The 15,902-nt window shown below is 36.4% G+C and overlaps 1 protein-coding gene across 2 annotated transcripts in view; it reads right to left on the bottom strand.

Moving 5' to 3' along the window:
* Positions 1–15,902, bottom strand: part of Bbs9 (Bardet-Biedl syndrome 9) — a 477,419-nt gene that overhangs the window by 439,911 nt on the left and 21,606 nt on the right. Inside the window, exons 3-5 of one of the 2 annotated variants that reach the window (XM_077796775.1) lie at positions 14,394–14,544; positions 11,985–12,049; positions 4,753–4,866 (exon numbers count right to left, since the gene is read on the bottom strand). In XM_077796775.1, the coding sequence (XP_077652901.1) occupies positions 4,753–4,866; positions 11,985–12,049; positions 14,394–14,544 (330 nt within the window). The remainder of the gene's footprint in view (positions 1–4,752; positions 4,867–11,984; positions 12,050–14,393; positions 14,545–15,902) is intronic. The other variant, XM_026387599.2, reaches the window with a different exon arrangement.

Genomic DNA, 15,902 nt, shown 5'->3' with positions numbered 1-15,902 from the left:
ACTTTTGAAATGTGCTTAACTTAGAGGTGATTTTTGCTTTCTTCTCCCCAAGTTCTATACTTTGTACCATTTATTTGTATAGTATTCAAGGGAAAAGCTTTCTTTTTTAAATGTTTTTCTTAGTGCATTATAGTTATACATAATAGTGGTGTTCATTTGGTCATAATCTACCTGCAGGAATATAATTTGCTCCATTTCAGTCCCCAGTGCTTCCTCTTTCCCTCCCCTCATCCCTCCCCTTACTCCCCTTCTACTCTACTGATCTTCCTTCTATTTTTTTAATTGGTGCTTTATAGTAATTCATAAAGTTGGAATTCACTGTTGTATATTCATACATGCCCATTAAAGGCTACTTATTATGAAGAAAAAAGTCATTTTATAATTATCTGACTTAATAACCTCTACATTTTACCCTAAGGAAATAATCAGAAATGTAGGCAAAGGTTAATGAAGAAAGATTTCATTTCAACAAATGAAACATTAGCTTTATAATAATCCACTGAATCAGCTCATCAAAACTTATGTAGCATTCTCAGTTAGATCACCTATAATTTCTTCTTACTACAAAAAAAAAGTACATCAATTTATATACAAAAGGAAGGAAGGAAAGGCAGGAAGAAGACAAAAATAAATAAATGGCAACTTTATATGACTACCATATTTTGGATCATTTCCTAATATACATTCTCATGCATATTTCTATGACTTATGTTATAGTATCAAGGACATTTTCATGGGCTGCGGATATAACTCAGTTGGTAGAGTATTTGCCTTGCATGCACAAGGCCCTGGGTTTAATCCCCAGCAGAAAGAGAGAGAGAGAGAGAGAGAGAGAGAGAAAGAGAGATATGACCGTGAAGAATGAATAACTCACCTCTCTAGCATTAGATTTTATCCTATATACTTCAAAGTTCACTCTTATAAAGTAAACCACTCAATAGTTCTTAATGTATTTAGAGATGTGCAACACACTTGTATGTGTGTAGATGTGTATATGTTACTGGGGATCGAACCCAGGGGCACTCTACTACTCAGCTACATCCTAAATCCCTTATTTTAAATTTTTAGACAGGATCAACAAGTATCCAGCCTGGCCTTGAACATATAATCCTCCAGTCTCAGCTTCCTAAGTCACTGGGATTTTAGATGTGAGCCTCCAAACCAGGCTTCTATGATCTAATTTTAGAACATTTTCATCATTCCCAAAAGCCCTGGGTTCAATCCCCAGCACCACCAAAAAAAAAAAAAAAGAAAAAAAGAAAGAAAGAAATGGATAGTTGGATAGTTGGTAGAATGAGAAACGTTATTATCGTATATACACGTATGGTTATACTATTGGAGTTACTCTACATCATGTACAGGCAGAGGAATGAGAAGTTGTGCTCCATTTGTACAAAATATGTAAAAATGCATTCTACTGTAAAATAAATAAATAAATAAATAAAAACATTGATCACTAGGAAAAAAAGAAATTGGAAAAATATGATACAGCCAAGGGGGTATGATCTAATGGTAATGAACAAGGTACTCGGCAAAGCCTGATTGTTCAGATTCTTCTCTGTGACCTTTCATCTTCAGAGACAAGGATACTTCTCCCCTCTGGGTATAGGAAGCACACCTCTCCTATAAGTCTAATGATCTGCTTCAGGGCAGAAGGGTAGAGGAAAGGTCAGAGTAATCTCCCTGCTACTATGGTGTTCTTCAAATTGTCAAGGTCTTTTGCATTTTTTTTCCTTCTTATTTTGGTGCTGGGAACTAAACCCAAGGCCTCATACATGGTAAGCATGTGCTCTACAACAGAGCCATACCCCCAGCCCCATGATCCCATATTTTAGGACGCATGTCCTGAACTCCATCACATTACTTTGGAAGTCCATTATAAAGTCCAGCAAAAAATGTTACACAAAAGCAAGAAAATTCTTTAATTGGGTTAATGTGATCTGATAAAGAAATAAAAATACAATATAATCTATATAAAATAACATTTACTATGTGATCTAAAGAATTGTCATGAGTCTGGTGTGGTGGCTCCAACCTGTAATCCCAGCAACTCAGGAATCTAAGGCAGAAGGATCACAATTTTGAGGCCAAACTCATCAATTTAGTGAGGCCTTCACTTAGGTAACTTAGTAACTTAGGGAGACCCTGCTTCAAAATAAAAATTAAAAGTGCTTGGGAGATACTGTAGCTCAGTGATAAAGAATTCCTGGGTTCAATTCCCAGTACTCAAAAATTAAAAAATGTTGTGATATAATTTTTTTAAAAACTACTTTTAATTAGCCAAAGCACTTTTTTTCTCTAATTATAATTTTTTGGAATCCAGATGGAATACAGAATTTAGCAATTTGCTTCTGGGGATTTGATAGGGAAAAATAAGTTGAAAATAGCAAAGGGAGATCTAAATCCCCCAATGGTGTCAGACTTTAAAAAAAAAAAGTGAAAATCAATTCTAAAAGCTGAGAGTGGAAGGAGGTACTGACTAAAATTTGCTTCTCTCATAAATCTCTTTCTCTCTTCATTAACTCTAAACATTTCCCACACTCCTCAAATAATGCAAACATTCTCATTACTCGAGTTAAGTAATTCTGCAATCTAACCAACTGCTGTTTCACATCACTTTAGGTCACAGCAAACTTTTAGCTGCATATCACCACCAAAAGTATCTATGATTGTGCCAGGTATGGAGGCACATTCCTATAATCCTAGCAACTCAGGAGGCTGAGGCAGGAGGATCTAAAGTTAGAAGCCAGTCTGGGCAACATAGTGAGACCTTGTTTCAAAACAAGAAATAAAAAGGACTAGGGATGTTACTCAGTGGTAAAACACCCCTGGGATCAATCCTCAATACTGCAAAACAAAAGTCTATGCTTGGTAATTGGTATGCCCAAATTCATCTATGCCCTCCCTGCTTTAACCTCTATGTATGAATAAAAATGGAGTTCACACAGATGAAAGATACTTCAAAAATAGTCATTTCTTGTGTAATTAAAGAAAAATGTAATATAACTAACCACTGTAATGTAACAGTTAAAAAATAAACTCACAAAAACATAAACTCAAAAAGAGCAAAAATATTATAAAATTCCTAATCATGTTCTGCAGGTGGCACAAGTACATATATACATTCATACTCAACCACAGTCACAAAATAACATGGACAAGTGTCACCACATGACTTCTGTTCTCAACCCAGCACCACCAGCTCTTCTTCCGTGTTACAATGCAGTGAGAAAACTCTGGCCATCAATAAGAACTCCCAACACACACTCAAATAGCAGTAATGTACACAAGCACCATGCCCTGGAGATTCCAGAAGTTCTAGTTCTAGTACACATACTGAAGGAGCATTTTTGCTAATTAGAAACAAAAATGCCAAGGTTGGAAGAACACATCCTTACCAGCCAGTACAGTCAGCTTTCCTATTATAACATTCTGCATCAGTGTATTCAACCAACCTGGCATCAAAAATATTCAGGAAGGAATGAGCCTGGGGTTATGACTCAGTGGAGAGCGCTCATCTAGCACATGTGAGGCCCTGGGTTCAATCCTCAATACCACATAAAAATAAATAAAGGTATTCTGTCCAACTACAACTAAAAAAATAAATATAAAAAAAATATCCAAGAAGGCTGGGATATGATTTAGTGCTAGAGCATTTGCCTGGCATGCAGGAAACACTGGGTTCTATCCCCAACCCAGAAAAAAAAAAAAGATGCTCTGAACTAAATATGTACAGAGTTTTTTATTCTGGTCATTATTCCCTAAACAATACAATCTAACAACTATTTACATAGCACTTACATTGTACTAGGTATTATAAGTAATCTAAAATATTTTAAAGTATACTAAGGATATGTGTAGGTTATATGCAAACACTATCCCCCCACCACCTTTTTTTGGTTTTTTGGTGGTTTTTTTTTTTTTTGTACTGTGGAGTTAACCCCAGGAGCGCTTAACCACTGAGCTACATCCTCAGCCATTTTTATTTTTTATTTCACTAAGTTGCTGAGACTGGCTGTGAACTTGCAATCCTCCTGCCTCGGCCTCCTGAGTTGCTGGGATTAGGGGTACACCACTATACCTGGCTTACCTAAGGGATTTTACATAAGGGATTATGATATCTACAGGTAAGGGGAGTCCTAGACTCAATCTCCCAAGGCCCAAGGATACCAAAGGACAACTGTACTTGGGAAAAGTTATGCCTTTGTGAAATTTAAAAAGGCACCACTTCCTCTAGGGTAGATTTACTTCAAGCCAGAAAGTGTGATTTGATAAGCACAATCAAGCCTATATCTCAGCCCTCACTTGTCCACTCTTACAGTTGCTCTTGCATAAAAACAACCCATAAGAACTCCATGCAGCAGCTCTGGAGATAAGTAGGATGAAGAGAAGGGTTTGCAGCTTCACCATGTCTGTAGCAGATACAGCAAGTACTGCCTGTCAGTAAGAAGGTCAGCCCTTAATCTCCCTCAAATAGGCAGGCACACAGTTCTAGCACACACACACACAAAAAAAAAAAAAAAAAACCACTCAATTTCAGTAGACCATGTACAAAGGCTATGAAAATCAAACACATCTGTTGTTTAAAGTTTCCTTTTTTATTGTTTTGAATATTTGGATACAAACTTTTCAATAAAATATCTTATTTTAACTTGCTCTAAGATTCAAACTACAAAATCCTCCATTTTAATATGACGAAATATTTTAAATCTATCATTTAAAATAACATACTGATGATTAAAAACAAATTACCTTTTACCCCACCAAATGATCCATAAGTCATATTGAAGGCTGTTCTCTGAAGATTATGTTCATACATTAATTTAAGCTGATATTGGTTCCCATGTTCCACATTACCCAATGTTCCTAAGGAGAAAATAATTAAAAGATTACTTTATATTTGTTTATGTGAAAAGTCATTAATTTCTTCTCATCCTCTATACCAAGTGATTTAATGTTAGTGAAAATTGAAATGACAAAGCACTAAGACATTATGAACAATTAGCATAATGATAACATAGCACAGTTAAAACCAGTTAAATCTCAGCTAGATTTTACACCATTAGATGAAATACTACCTGGGGAACATTTTATTATCTATTTCTATTAGACTTGCCTGAGTGAAGTGTAATTATTTAAATAACAACAAAATACTCTAATTTCAGTTCTCAAATAAATGAGGTTAAGTTCCTTGCATTTATAAAAATAACAGAGCAAACAAAATGACTTGAAGTATCTAAGAAAAAAAAATCTCCAACACTTTACAGAAATGCATTTTCCCATTTCAACTCTCAAAATACTCAATCCCCTAATGCATTATTTACTATGATTATGGAGAGATTCTCTAAGTTTCCCTCAGCAAGTAATGTGTTTTAATTTAACTTTGCCCAAATCACCTCCTTCAAAACAAAGAAAAAACACTATCTCTGCATTTAATAGATCATATGAACTACAATTATCCTCCAGTTCTTTTCATAAGAGAAAAGGTTTTGTTTGTGATTGGGTTTTGTGGTTTTTTGGTGGGGAGGGGGGAAAGGGGAGTATTATCAAGGATTGAACTCAGAGGTGTTTAACCACTGAGCACAGCCCAGTCCTTTTTATTTTTTTATTTTGATACAGGGTCTTGCTAAATAGCTTAGGGCTCACTAAATTGCTGAAGCTGGTAATCCTCCTGCCTCAGGCTCTGGAGTTGGTGGAATTACAAGATTGCACCACCATGCCAGTCAAGAAAAAATTCTTTATCCAACACAGGGCCAGCCTCAAGAATTTAGTGAGGCCCTAAGCCATTAGCAAGATCTAATCTCGAAATAAACCATAAAAAGGGGGCTAGGGATATAGCTCAGTTGGTAGAGTACTTGTCTCACGTGCTCAAGGCCCTGGGTTCGATCCCCAGCACCACAAATAAATAAATAAAAAGGGCTCAGTGATTAAGCACCACTAGTTCAATCCCCAGTACAAAAAAAAAAAAAAAAAAAGATCCTTTTTTGGGGGGTGGGGGGCAGGGGGATTACTGGGGATTGAACTGGGGTTGGGGGTTACTGGGTACTCAACTACTGAGCCACATCCCTAGCCTATTTTTGGGGGGGAGACAGCGTCTCATTGAGTTGCTTACCACCTCTCTTTTGCTGAGGCTGGCTTTGAACTCGTGATCCTCCTGTCTCAGCCCGCGAGCCACTGTGATTTCAGGCATGCGCCACCACACGCAGCCCAAGAAAAGATTCTTTACCCATATTTTTTCTCTGGTGGTAGCCTTACAGTTAGAGCTACAGACCAGCAATCAGGTAACAGCATTAGGAATAAAGAAAAAGGATTCAAAAAACAACTTTGTCCATAAGGAAGCATCTCTGAGCCTGACACAGTGGTACCTGACTATAATTCCAGAAATTTGGGAGGCCAAGGTGGGAGGATTCAAGTGAAAGACCAACTTGGGCAATCAGACCCTGTCTCAAAATAAAATTTAAGAAGGGCTAGGGTATAGCTCAGTAGTAAAGTGCCCCTAAATTCAATCCGCAGTTCAAAAAAAAAAAAAAATGAAGAAACATCTTTGTCATTTATTCATTCAAAATGCAAAAATTAAAGAAAATTTTAAACTACCAGAAAACAAACAAGAGTCCCCAAACTGGATAGTATTTGATCATTAAAACAATCTAAATATATAAATATGTGCATCTATTTGTTTGGGGGGTTTTTTTGTCCCAAATGACTTACCAACGTGCATTTAGAGTATAAGAACATTTTTTTCCATTTTAAAATAAAGGCAACCTTAAATTCAAAAAAATTTAAGAAATTTCCCCCAAATCACATAACGGGTAAAGGATATTTGCTCAAACCAGGTCTTCAGAGCCAGGCATGATATAGCCTCATGCCTGGTTATCCATCACATAGAAACATGTAGGTAATTTGGTCCTCCCCTCAGTAAAGATTATAATGTCCACAGATATGGTCAATAACAATTTCCCAAATTAAAGTAGCAAGAATATGCCACTGCAAGCTAAGTGCAGTGGCCTGCACCTGTAGTCCCAATACTAAGTAGGCTGAGGCAGAAGGACTGCTTGAGCCCAGGATTTCCAGGCCAGTCTGGAAAATGTGTGAGACCTCATCTCTTTAAAAAAAAAAAAAAAGAAAAAAGAAAAGGAAACAAGAGAAAAAAAGTAACATTAAGGAGCTGGAGTCGTGGCTCAGTGGTAGACTGAGCACTTTCCTGGCATGTATGAGGCCCTGGGTTCAATCCTCAGCACTGCATATAAATAAATAAATAAAATAAAAGATCCATTTACAACTAAAAAAATATTAAAAAAAAAAAAAAAAAGAATTCATACCAGGGGGCTGGGGTTGTGGTTCAGAGGTAGAGCACTCGCCTAGCATGCCTGAGACACTGGGTTCAATCCTTAGCGCCACATACAAAGAAAATGAAGATATTGTGTCCACCTATAACTAAAACATAAATGTTTAAAAAGGAAAAAAAAAAGAATTCACACCAGGGAATGGGGTTATGGTTCAGTAGTAGAGCGCTTGCCCAGAGCGGATGAGGCACTGGTTTGATCCTCAGCACCACATAAAAATAAATAAAATAAAGGTATTATATTCATCTACAAAAAAAAAAAAAAGAACTCACACCAGTGAATACTGGATTCAGCAGTTAATATTTAAACACATTTGGCATAAAATAATAATAGGATTTGTATTTTTCCTAGAAAAGCATCAATGATACCATATTAAAAATTAGTAGGCTGGGGTTGTGACTCAGTGGTAGAGCACTTATCTAGCATGTGTGAGGCACTGGGTTCAATCTCCCGCACCACATTTAAAAAAAAAAAATCTAAATAAAGGTATTGTGTCCATCTTTAAAAAAATTACATTTCCACAAAGATAAAAATTATACAGGTTTTGTCTTAGATATGTAGACTGAATATAGTAAGTATATGATTTGTCTACATGAAGCTGAAGTTAATAAAAATATTTCAGTTAGAAAGTAACTACAAACATAAGAATCGGAACCTAATAACTTATACTTTACGTATTTTTGCCAAAATACATTCTACTGTCATGTATAACTAAAGTAAAAAAATTTTAAAAAGAAAGTAAACACATATTTAGAACATTTATTCTACTGGTCTTATCACACAAGAAAATTTGATTTATACAAAAAAAAAAAAAAAAAAAAAACCTCCAGAAAACCAAAAGTCAAAGAAAGAATCAAAGATCTCCTTGGTGACAGTTTTCAGTGTAATTTTAGATCACTACTCCACAATCTAAAGATGTTCAGTGAGCTAATTACAGATTAAGTAGGTTCACTGAGTTAAAGAACTAATTAGATTACATAAGTCCATCAAACGTAAAGAACCACATCTTTTTTATCCTTCTCATGGCAACCATTAAAATTCTATAAGTTGAGCTGACGCTATAGCTCAGCGACAGACGCTTGCTTGCCTAGCATGTGTGAAGCACTGGGTTCAATCCTCAGCACTCCATAAAAAAATAAACAAATAAAATAAAGGCATTCTGTCCATCTACAACTACAAGAAAAAAAAATTTTAAATCTGTAAGTAGTCAGATTTGTACTGACTAGTTATGAATTTATGTACTACACTTATGTAGTACACATTTGCATACAATTGGAAAAGACTATAAGTACAAACTCAATATGGCTCACACATCTGTAAGCGTTTACTCAGAAACTGAAGCCCATCAAAAGGAACCTGAGGTTGGGCACAGTGGCATACCACAGTAATTCCAGGGTCTTAGAAGGCTGAGGCAGAAGTATCTCAAGTTCAAGGCCTCAGGAATTTAGTGATACCCTGCCTCAAAATTAAAAAATAAAAAGGACTGGAGATGTAGCTCAGTGGAAAGCACTCCTGAGTTCAATCCCTAGTAAAAGAAAGGAAGGAGGGAAAGAATCAGATGCAAGATGATGCTTTCTCTTACTACTGTATGGTAAAATGGGCTACCTTCAGGTCAGCAAGATCCTATTATTTCAATTAAGCACACATTAAATGACACATCACTAACCAAAAAGAGGTTAGCACAGTAGTCTCTGACTTTTAAGGGCTGTTTGGGCCTGTGGTGGTAGTGCATGCCTGCAATTTCAGTGACTGAGGTGGCTGAGGTATGAAAATCACAAATTCAAGGCCAACCTTGACAATTTAGTGAGACCCTGTCTCAAAAAATTAAAAGGGCTAGGGTGGTTGGACACACTGATGCATGCCTATAATCCCAGAAACTTGGGAAGCTGAAGCAGGGGGATCTCAAGTTTGAGGCTATGCTCAGCAACTTAGTGAGATCCTATCTCAAAATGAAAAATCAAAAGGTCTGGGAAAGGGCTGGCATTGTGGCTCAGTGGTAGCGCGCTCGCCTAGCAAGCCTGAGGCCCTGGGTTAGATCCTCAGTGCCACATACAATCAAGTAAAGGTACTGTATCCAACTACAACTAAAAACTTTTAAAAAAAAACTTTAAAAAAAAAAGTCTGGGAGAGTAGGTCAGTGGTAGAGCACTCCTGGGTTCAATCCCAGTACCAAGGGGAAAAAATGTCTGGCAGTGGGTATTTGGTATGTCCAAGAGACTTTACTTTAAAGATCTTCAGTTTGCCTCAAATCCTTTTCATAAGCACATGGACAATAAAAGAAAATATCTGGGGAGGAAGCAGTCAGGGGACAGGATGTCAAGTTCAGCTAATATTTTCATCTCCCAACACCAGTCATTTTATTTAAACTAGAAACATTTGTGCTTCCCATGTTACAGTAAAAGCTAGGTAAAAGTTCAGTCTGGAACCTCAAGAAACATTCAAGAGAACAAAAATATTGATTTCCCATGCCTCTTAATTTAAGCTATGCCAGGAGAAATTGTCAGTTTACAAATATCATAAGAGAATGAAGAAATCAGAGACAGAAGGGAAGTGAGGTGGGGCATAAGGGAATGTAGTTTGGACAAATCTTGGTCTCTAGAGAACATAAAGCTTTTGAATGAAAACAAAGAATAAAAGAGCAATAAAAATTACCATTCCTGTGGCAAATAACTTTCATTTTCAACACTAATTTGGAGGATAGATACCACAGTCCCATAAACAAACTGTGACCAAACATGCCAGCAGGCTTTTTAAAAAAACATTTTATCCCCAACCTATGCTTTAAGCCCAGAAGCACGTTAGAGGTTTCTGTCTTTCTGAGCCTATCTCAAATGTGACCAAGGAAAGCTAAGAATCTAATCTAATTTTTAGTTTCTAAGAGGCCCTGCTTAGAGCCCAATGGGCCCTCTAGAAGGGACTAAATATTAACTGTGGGTAAGTTCTCTTCCTCCACTGCCTGTGTTAATGGAGTCAGTAAAATTTCACTAGTAATTAACATGCTCCCAGTCAAAAAAAGAGGATTAGATCCATGCAATATAGTAACCTATATCATAACTTCTCTACTTACTCTAATACTAAATATATACCCTATCACTAGGAGGAGCAGCATCTTTTACCTGAAACCAATGAAAGTATACTCCATCAGGCCTCTGATATAAACAGGAAGGAAAATAAACTGACAGAGATAATAGAGAAAGAAAAGGAAAACATCACATGATAAAGAATAATAAAAAGCCACTGTCAATTGCTTCAGCACCACCCACAAATTCATACACTCATTTTTCAAAGAAGTTACTGGATTATCTACCAAATACCATATCCCTGGTTACCAAGCCTGCCTTAGAAAGTTAATAGATCTTCACCCCAAAAAGAGACTACCTAAGTGTCAGTAAAGTAAAAATTATTAGTCAAATTAAAGGCAAAATATAAAGAAAACCCAAAGAGAGAGAATGAGTCTGAGAAATTCAAACCCTAGAAACTAGTCTTTATAGCAAACTCTCTACAGAGTATCACTTATATACAGAACAGCCCTACAGACACTGAGCTTTATCAAAGCCATATAAGATATACGCAAAATAACTCTGAAGTTGAAGTAAAATTTACCTAAGTACTAAAATTAAAGTTATCTTTTAATTTTAATCAGGGCTGAAATGCTGAAACCAAACCACAATGAACTACTATATTTCCACCCACAGAACCATGTCAGAGAATGAAACCTGATTAAGCCTCAAAATATGTGCCCTGAGGTCTAAAGAAGTGAAGACAACCAAAAGCCAAGAAATCTGAACTATAAAGAAAAAATACTTGAGGTTTACCAAAAAAAATGTATTTCAAACCACTATGACTCAGCATCTATGAATTTTGCTGGTACTGTTGAACACTTAAGAGTCTCTCCAGTGCACACCTGTAATCCCAGTGGCTTGGAAGATTAACACAGGAGGATGGCGAAGCACTTAGCAACTCAGTTAGACCCTGTCTCTAAATAAAATACAAAATAGGGCTGAGGATGTGGCTCAGTGGTTGAGTGCCACTGAGTTCAATTACTAGTGGTGGGGGGGGGGCACTCAAGAGTCCCAAGTACCCAGAAGTAGCCTAGATCAGTCAGGCAATCCTGAACATAATTCCTGAGAGGAAGGAGATCACAAGAAACCTTCTGCTAGAAATATCAATATGCATAGAAATAACAGACCAAGAAAATGTAATGCTTTTAAGTCTCTGAAAAAGTATTGAACAATAGAAAAATGCTAAGACAAAAAAAAAAAACTTCAAATGAATGTTTTGTGTTCTCTCTCAACTCAGCACTAGAGAATATCTATTCTTAGTCATGTACAGTGGCACATGCCAGTAATCCTACCAGCTTGGGAAGGCTGAGGCAGGAGAATCAAAAGTTCAACACCAGCCTCAGCAACTTAGTGAGACCCTAAGCAACTTAGCAAGACCTTGTCTCAAAATAAAATACAAAGAAAACTGGGGATGTGGCTCAGTGGTTAAGTGCCCCTGGGTTCCATCCCCAGTACAAAAAAATAAATAAAATTTAAAAAAAGAAAGAAAGTATCTATTATTATAGTAAAGAACCCAGTTTTTATAGTAAGGAATCCAGTTTGTAATATAAATTCCACATTGAAAATAAATGTTTCTTACCTGAGACAGAGTAGACACAAAGTTTTCTAGAATGCAACACAGCCAAATGAAGCATTTCAGTACCTCTGAAAAATAGGAAATGTTTTAAATGCTTTTAAATATTAATGTTCAATATAACCAAAAAATTATTAAATGATTACAAAAAGATCTAACTATACCTACTATGAGTAAACAATTCATTAGAAAATATTCTGAACTGAAAAATAAATGTCACAACAAATAGGACAACTGACAATTCCACATCCTCAAATACTCTGTCTTGTCAGGAACAGAGGCTTCAGCTGTAATTTGAGTTGCTCCAGAAGCTAAAGCAGGAGAACTATAAATTCAAGGCCAGCATAAGCAACACAGCAAGACCTTCTAAAGAGAGGTAGAAAGGGAAGGACGGAGGAGGGTAGTAAGAAAGGGAGGAAGGGAAGGAGGAGAGATACTCTGCTTCAAGGACCTGCCTTCAGATTGAAATCAACTAAGGACCCAAGAAGAGTCAGAAGTGAGGCTTCGTCATGAGTACTCTCCACAGTAAAAAGCTCCAACTTCTGGTTCTGGCTCTCTGACTAATTCACCTATAACTTTGGACAAATCACTTAATCTCTCTGAACCTGTTTCCCTTCTGTAGAATAAGAGGTTTCAAATAAATCAAATAAAGTCATGTGAAAGAACCTTGTAAAGCTTAAAGCACCACAAAATTCTAATCATTATTAGTAAGTGGCACATATCACTTCCAGATCTGAAATTTATTAAAAATATTGAAAACATTTTTTGGACTCTCAAATAAAATAAAATGCCAATATCCCCACTACATTTCCAAGTCCATGTCAAGTGGTTGCCAGAGACAGCAGCATGGCACAGTCTAGAGCTCCCAAACTCAGAGTCTTCAAGGGTCAAGCTAATGGATGTTAATGAGGAAAAGGTGTAAATGACTGTGATTAACTGGAGACTGGGGCCAGGCTAGAGGAGGTGGCTACTATTTGGTTCTGGGCTTGTGGCCAGATCTCCACATTTTTCATGAAACACCAGAAAGCAGGGGTTTTATGTGAAATCTCCTAGTTCTTAAATGTTGGCAGCTCTTTTACAGTTAAAAACTAGAGGCCCACATGTGCAAGCAGGTCTCTAGACCAATCTCTGTTATAAACTATTCTAAACTACAGGACTGTAATTGAACTCTGAACACCTGGGTTGGGACTCAGACTCTGTACCTTACTTTACGTGTGATCATTTAATTGTTCAGAGTGTCACTATTTTACTCACAAAATAATAATTGTAGAAGATAATATCTGCAAAGCACTGGTACGATTGATATGTAAATACTTATTATTCATTCTACAAATGCAAAGAAGCACAGCTACTATATAATTGATAGTGCCTTCAGAAATTTCTTTATGTACTTACATTCCAGAAAAGAGTATAATAATTGGAAAGATAGTGAAGTATGGAATCAAAATCAAGTTTTGATTGTGTGATCTTACACTATAAGCTCTAGTTTCCTTATCCTGATACAGATCATATCTGCCTTGAAAAATAAGATTCTTGAGACAATGTTTATAAAGACCTAGATCAGTATCCACTCATTACTGTCAACTTCTTCCCCTTCCAAATGATCACAAAAATTAGAACTGTACATAGGACTATCATACAGAATGAATGTTGATCATGTTTCCTATTTTTTTCCAGTGGAAAGGTCAAAATGCTTTTAAAGGCAAGAATTCCACTGGGAGCGGTGGTACATACCTGTAATTCTAACTACTTAAGGCTGAAGGTGATGATCACAATTTGAGGTCAGCTCAGCCCCTTATAGAGTCTGCTTTAAAATAAATAAAAACGACTGTTGATCCAGTGACCACAGGCACAGTGGTCACACCAGCAACTCAGGAGGATGAAGATTGTAAGTTCAAGGCCAACCTGAATAATATAGTGATTTTATACACACACACTCACACATATGTAATTTTTTTTTGTACCAGAAATTGAACTCAATGGCATTTAACCACTGAACCCCTTATTTATCATTTTGAAACAAGGTCTCACTAAGTTACTCAGAGCTTCACTAAGTTGCTAAGACTGGCTTTGAATTTGTAATGCTCTTGTCTCAGCTTCCCAAACGTCTGGGATTACAGGCATGCAATGATATTTACTATATCTTTATTTGGTCATTTTTTTAAAGCTCATCTCATTTCCTTTAAGTCATTGATGTGCCAGGTACCTTAGATTTGTTCCTATAAAAAGATCCAAAATTATTCTATCTTAAAGGTTTTTATAAAAAAAAAAAATTCAGAAAATGAAAAACACCTACGTGACAATGTCAAGGATACATATATAGTCTCCTTTGAAGAATTCACAAAAGTTTCATAGTAAAGAACTGAAATGCTCTCCAAGTAAGACAAAATACCAGAATTAGTGGGCTGTACTTACGAAACAAACTTTCCTACTTCCACTTGAAGTATGGGATCTCGTAGATGGACTTCCAGGAGCAAATCTTCAGCTTGAGCTCCATCTCCTGTTTTTACAGGATGAGGGTTAAAGATTCTTAGGTATCCCATAAAGCTACCCACAATTATTTTATCTGTAGAGAGATTTTTTAAAAGAAGATGTAGACAGAAACAAACATTAGAAAATATCTTTGGGAATAAACTTCCTAACGTCTAAAAGAAATCTAATAAAATCAGTCTTGCTTCATATAGAAGTCCACTGTGCCAATAGAAGATGCATTTAAAGTGAATTTATTTGAATAACACATAGCTCTTCAAAAATCATTTTACATCACCAAAATTCAAGTATACTAATGTATTACATTTTTTCCTAAGCCTTGATTTGTTATCAGTCATAATTAAACAATCAAAGCAAACTCTTTAATCAAAGAACTGATTCAATCATAGTTGTCAATTTTACAACTAATATGACTACTGAAAATTCCATATTAAGCCAGGCATGAAAGTACATACTGCAATGTATGAGCTGACAAATTTCTTCAGGTTTCTAAAGTAAAAATAAGGATGTTAATCAGAGTGAGTAAGAGTATACTGTAATAATGGAGTTACTAAAAGTTTATAAAATGATTCATGCTTAGCTTCTTTGGGTCCTGTCATGCCCTCAGCCCATTATAACTCACTGAAAAACCAAGCATTGACTTCACTATAGACCTACACTCAGAAATAAAAAGGTCAAGATGATCAAGTCCATATGGCAACAAGCTAATTCTCAAAAGCAAAGTATATATGTATGATTTTTGTAGGGGAAGGGGACAGTAGTGGAACTGAACCCAAAAGCACTCTTCCACTGACCTACATCCACAGACCCCCCTCTCTTTTTTTTTTTTTTTTTTTTTGCTGCATTGAGACAGGTTCTCACTACTAAATTGCCAAGGTTGGTCTCAAACTTGTGATCATCCTTTCTCAGCCTTCTGAGTTACTGGGCATCACTATGCCCCATTCTATGTATGATTTTTTTTTTTTTTTTGGTACCAGGGATTGAACCCAAGGGCACTTAACCACTGAACAACATCCCCATCCCCCCCCTTTATTTGTATTTTATTTAGAGACAGGGTCTTCCTGAGTTTCTTAGGGACTCCCTAAATTGCTGAGGCTGTCTTTGACTCACAGTCCTCCCAAACTGCTGGGATTACAGTATGCAAACACCGTGCCTGGCTCTATGTATGATTTTTATAATAGTTAGCAGGACTGTTATAATAACCAGATCCCAAATAACAATCTAACTTTCAGATTCAAGCTATGGTTAACTAATATGGGATTGCACAGGAATTAAACAAACAAGAAGGTATTAAATGGAAAGCCATTACAGCCTTTTTAATAAGAAATAATTAAATTGTGGGACTAGGGTTGTGGCTCAGCAGTAAAGCACTTGCCCAGCATGTGCGAGACCCTGGGTTTGATCCTCAGCACTGCATAAAAATAAATAAATAAA

The sequence above is a fragment of the Urocitellus parryii genome, chromosome 3 (genome assembly GCF_045843805.1).
Source record: "Urocitellus parryii isolate mUroPar1 chromosome 3, mUroPar1.hap1, whole genome shotgun sequence".
NCBI lineage: Eukaryota > Metazoa > Chordata > Mammalia > Rodentia > Sciuridae > Urocitellus > Urocitellus parryii.
This window is presented reverse-complemented; position numbering and strand designations above follow the sequence as displayed.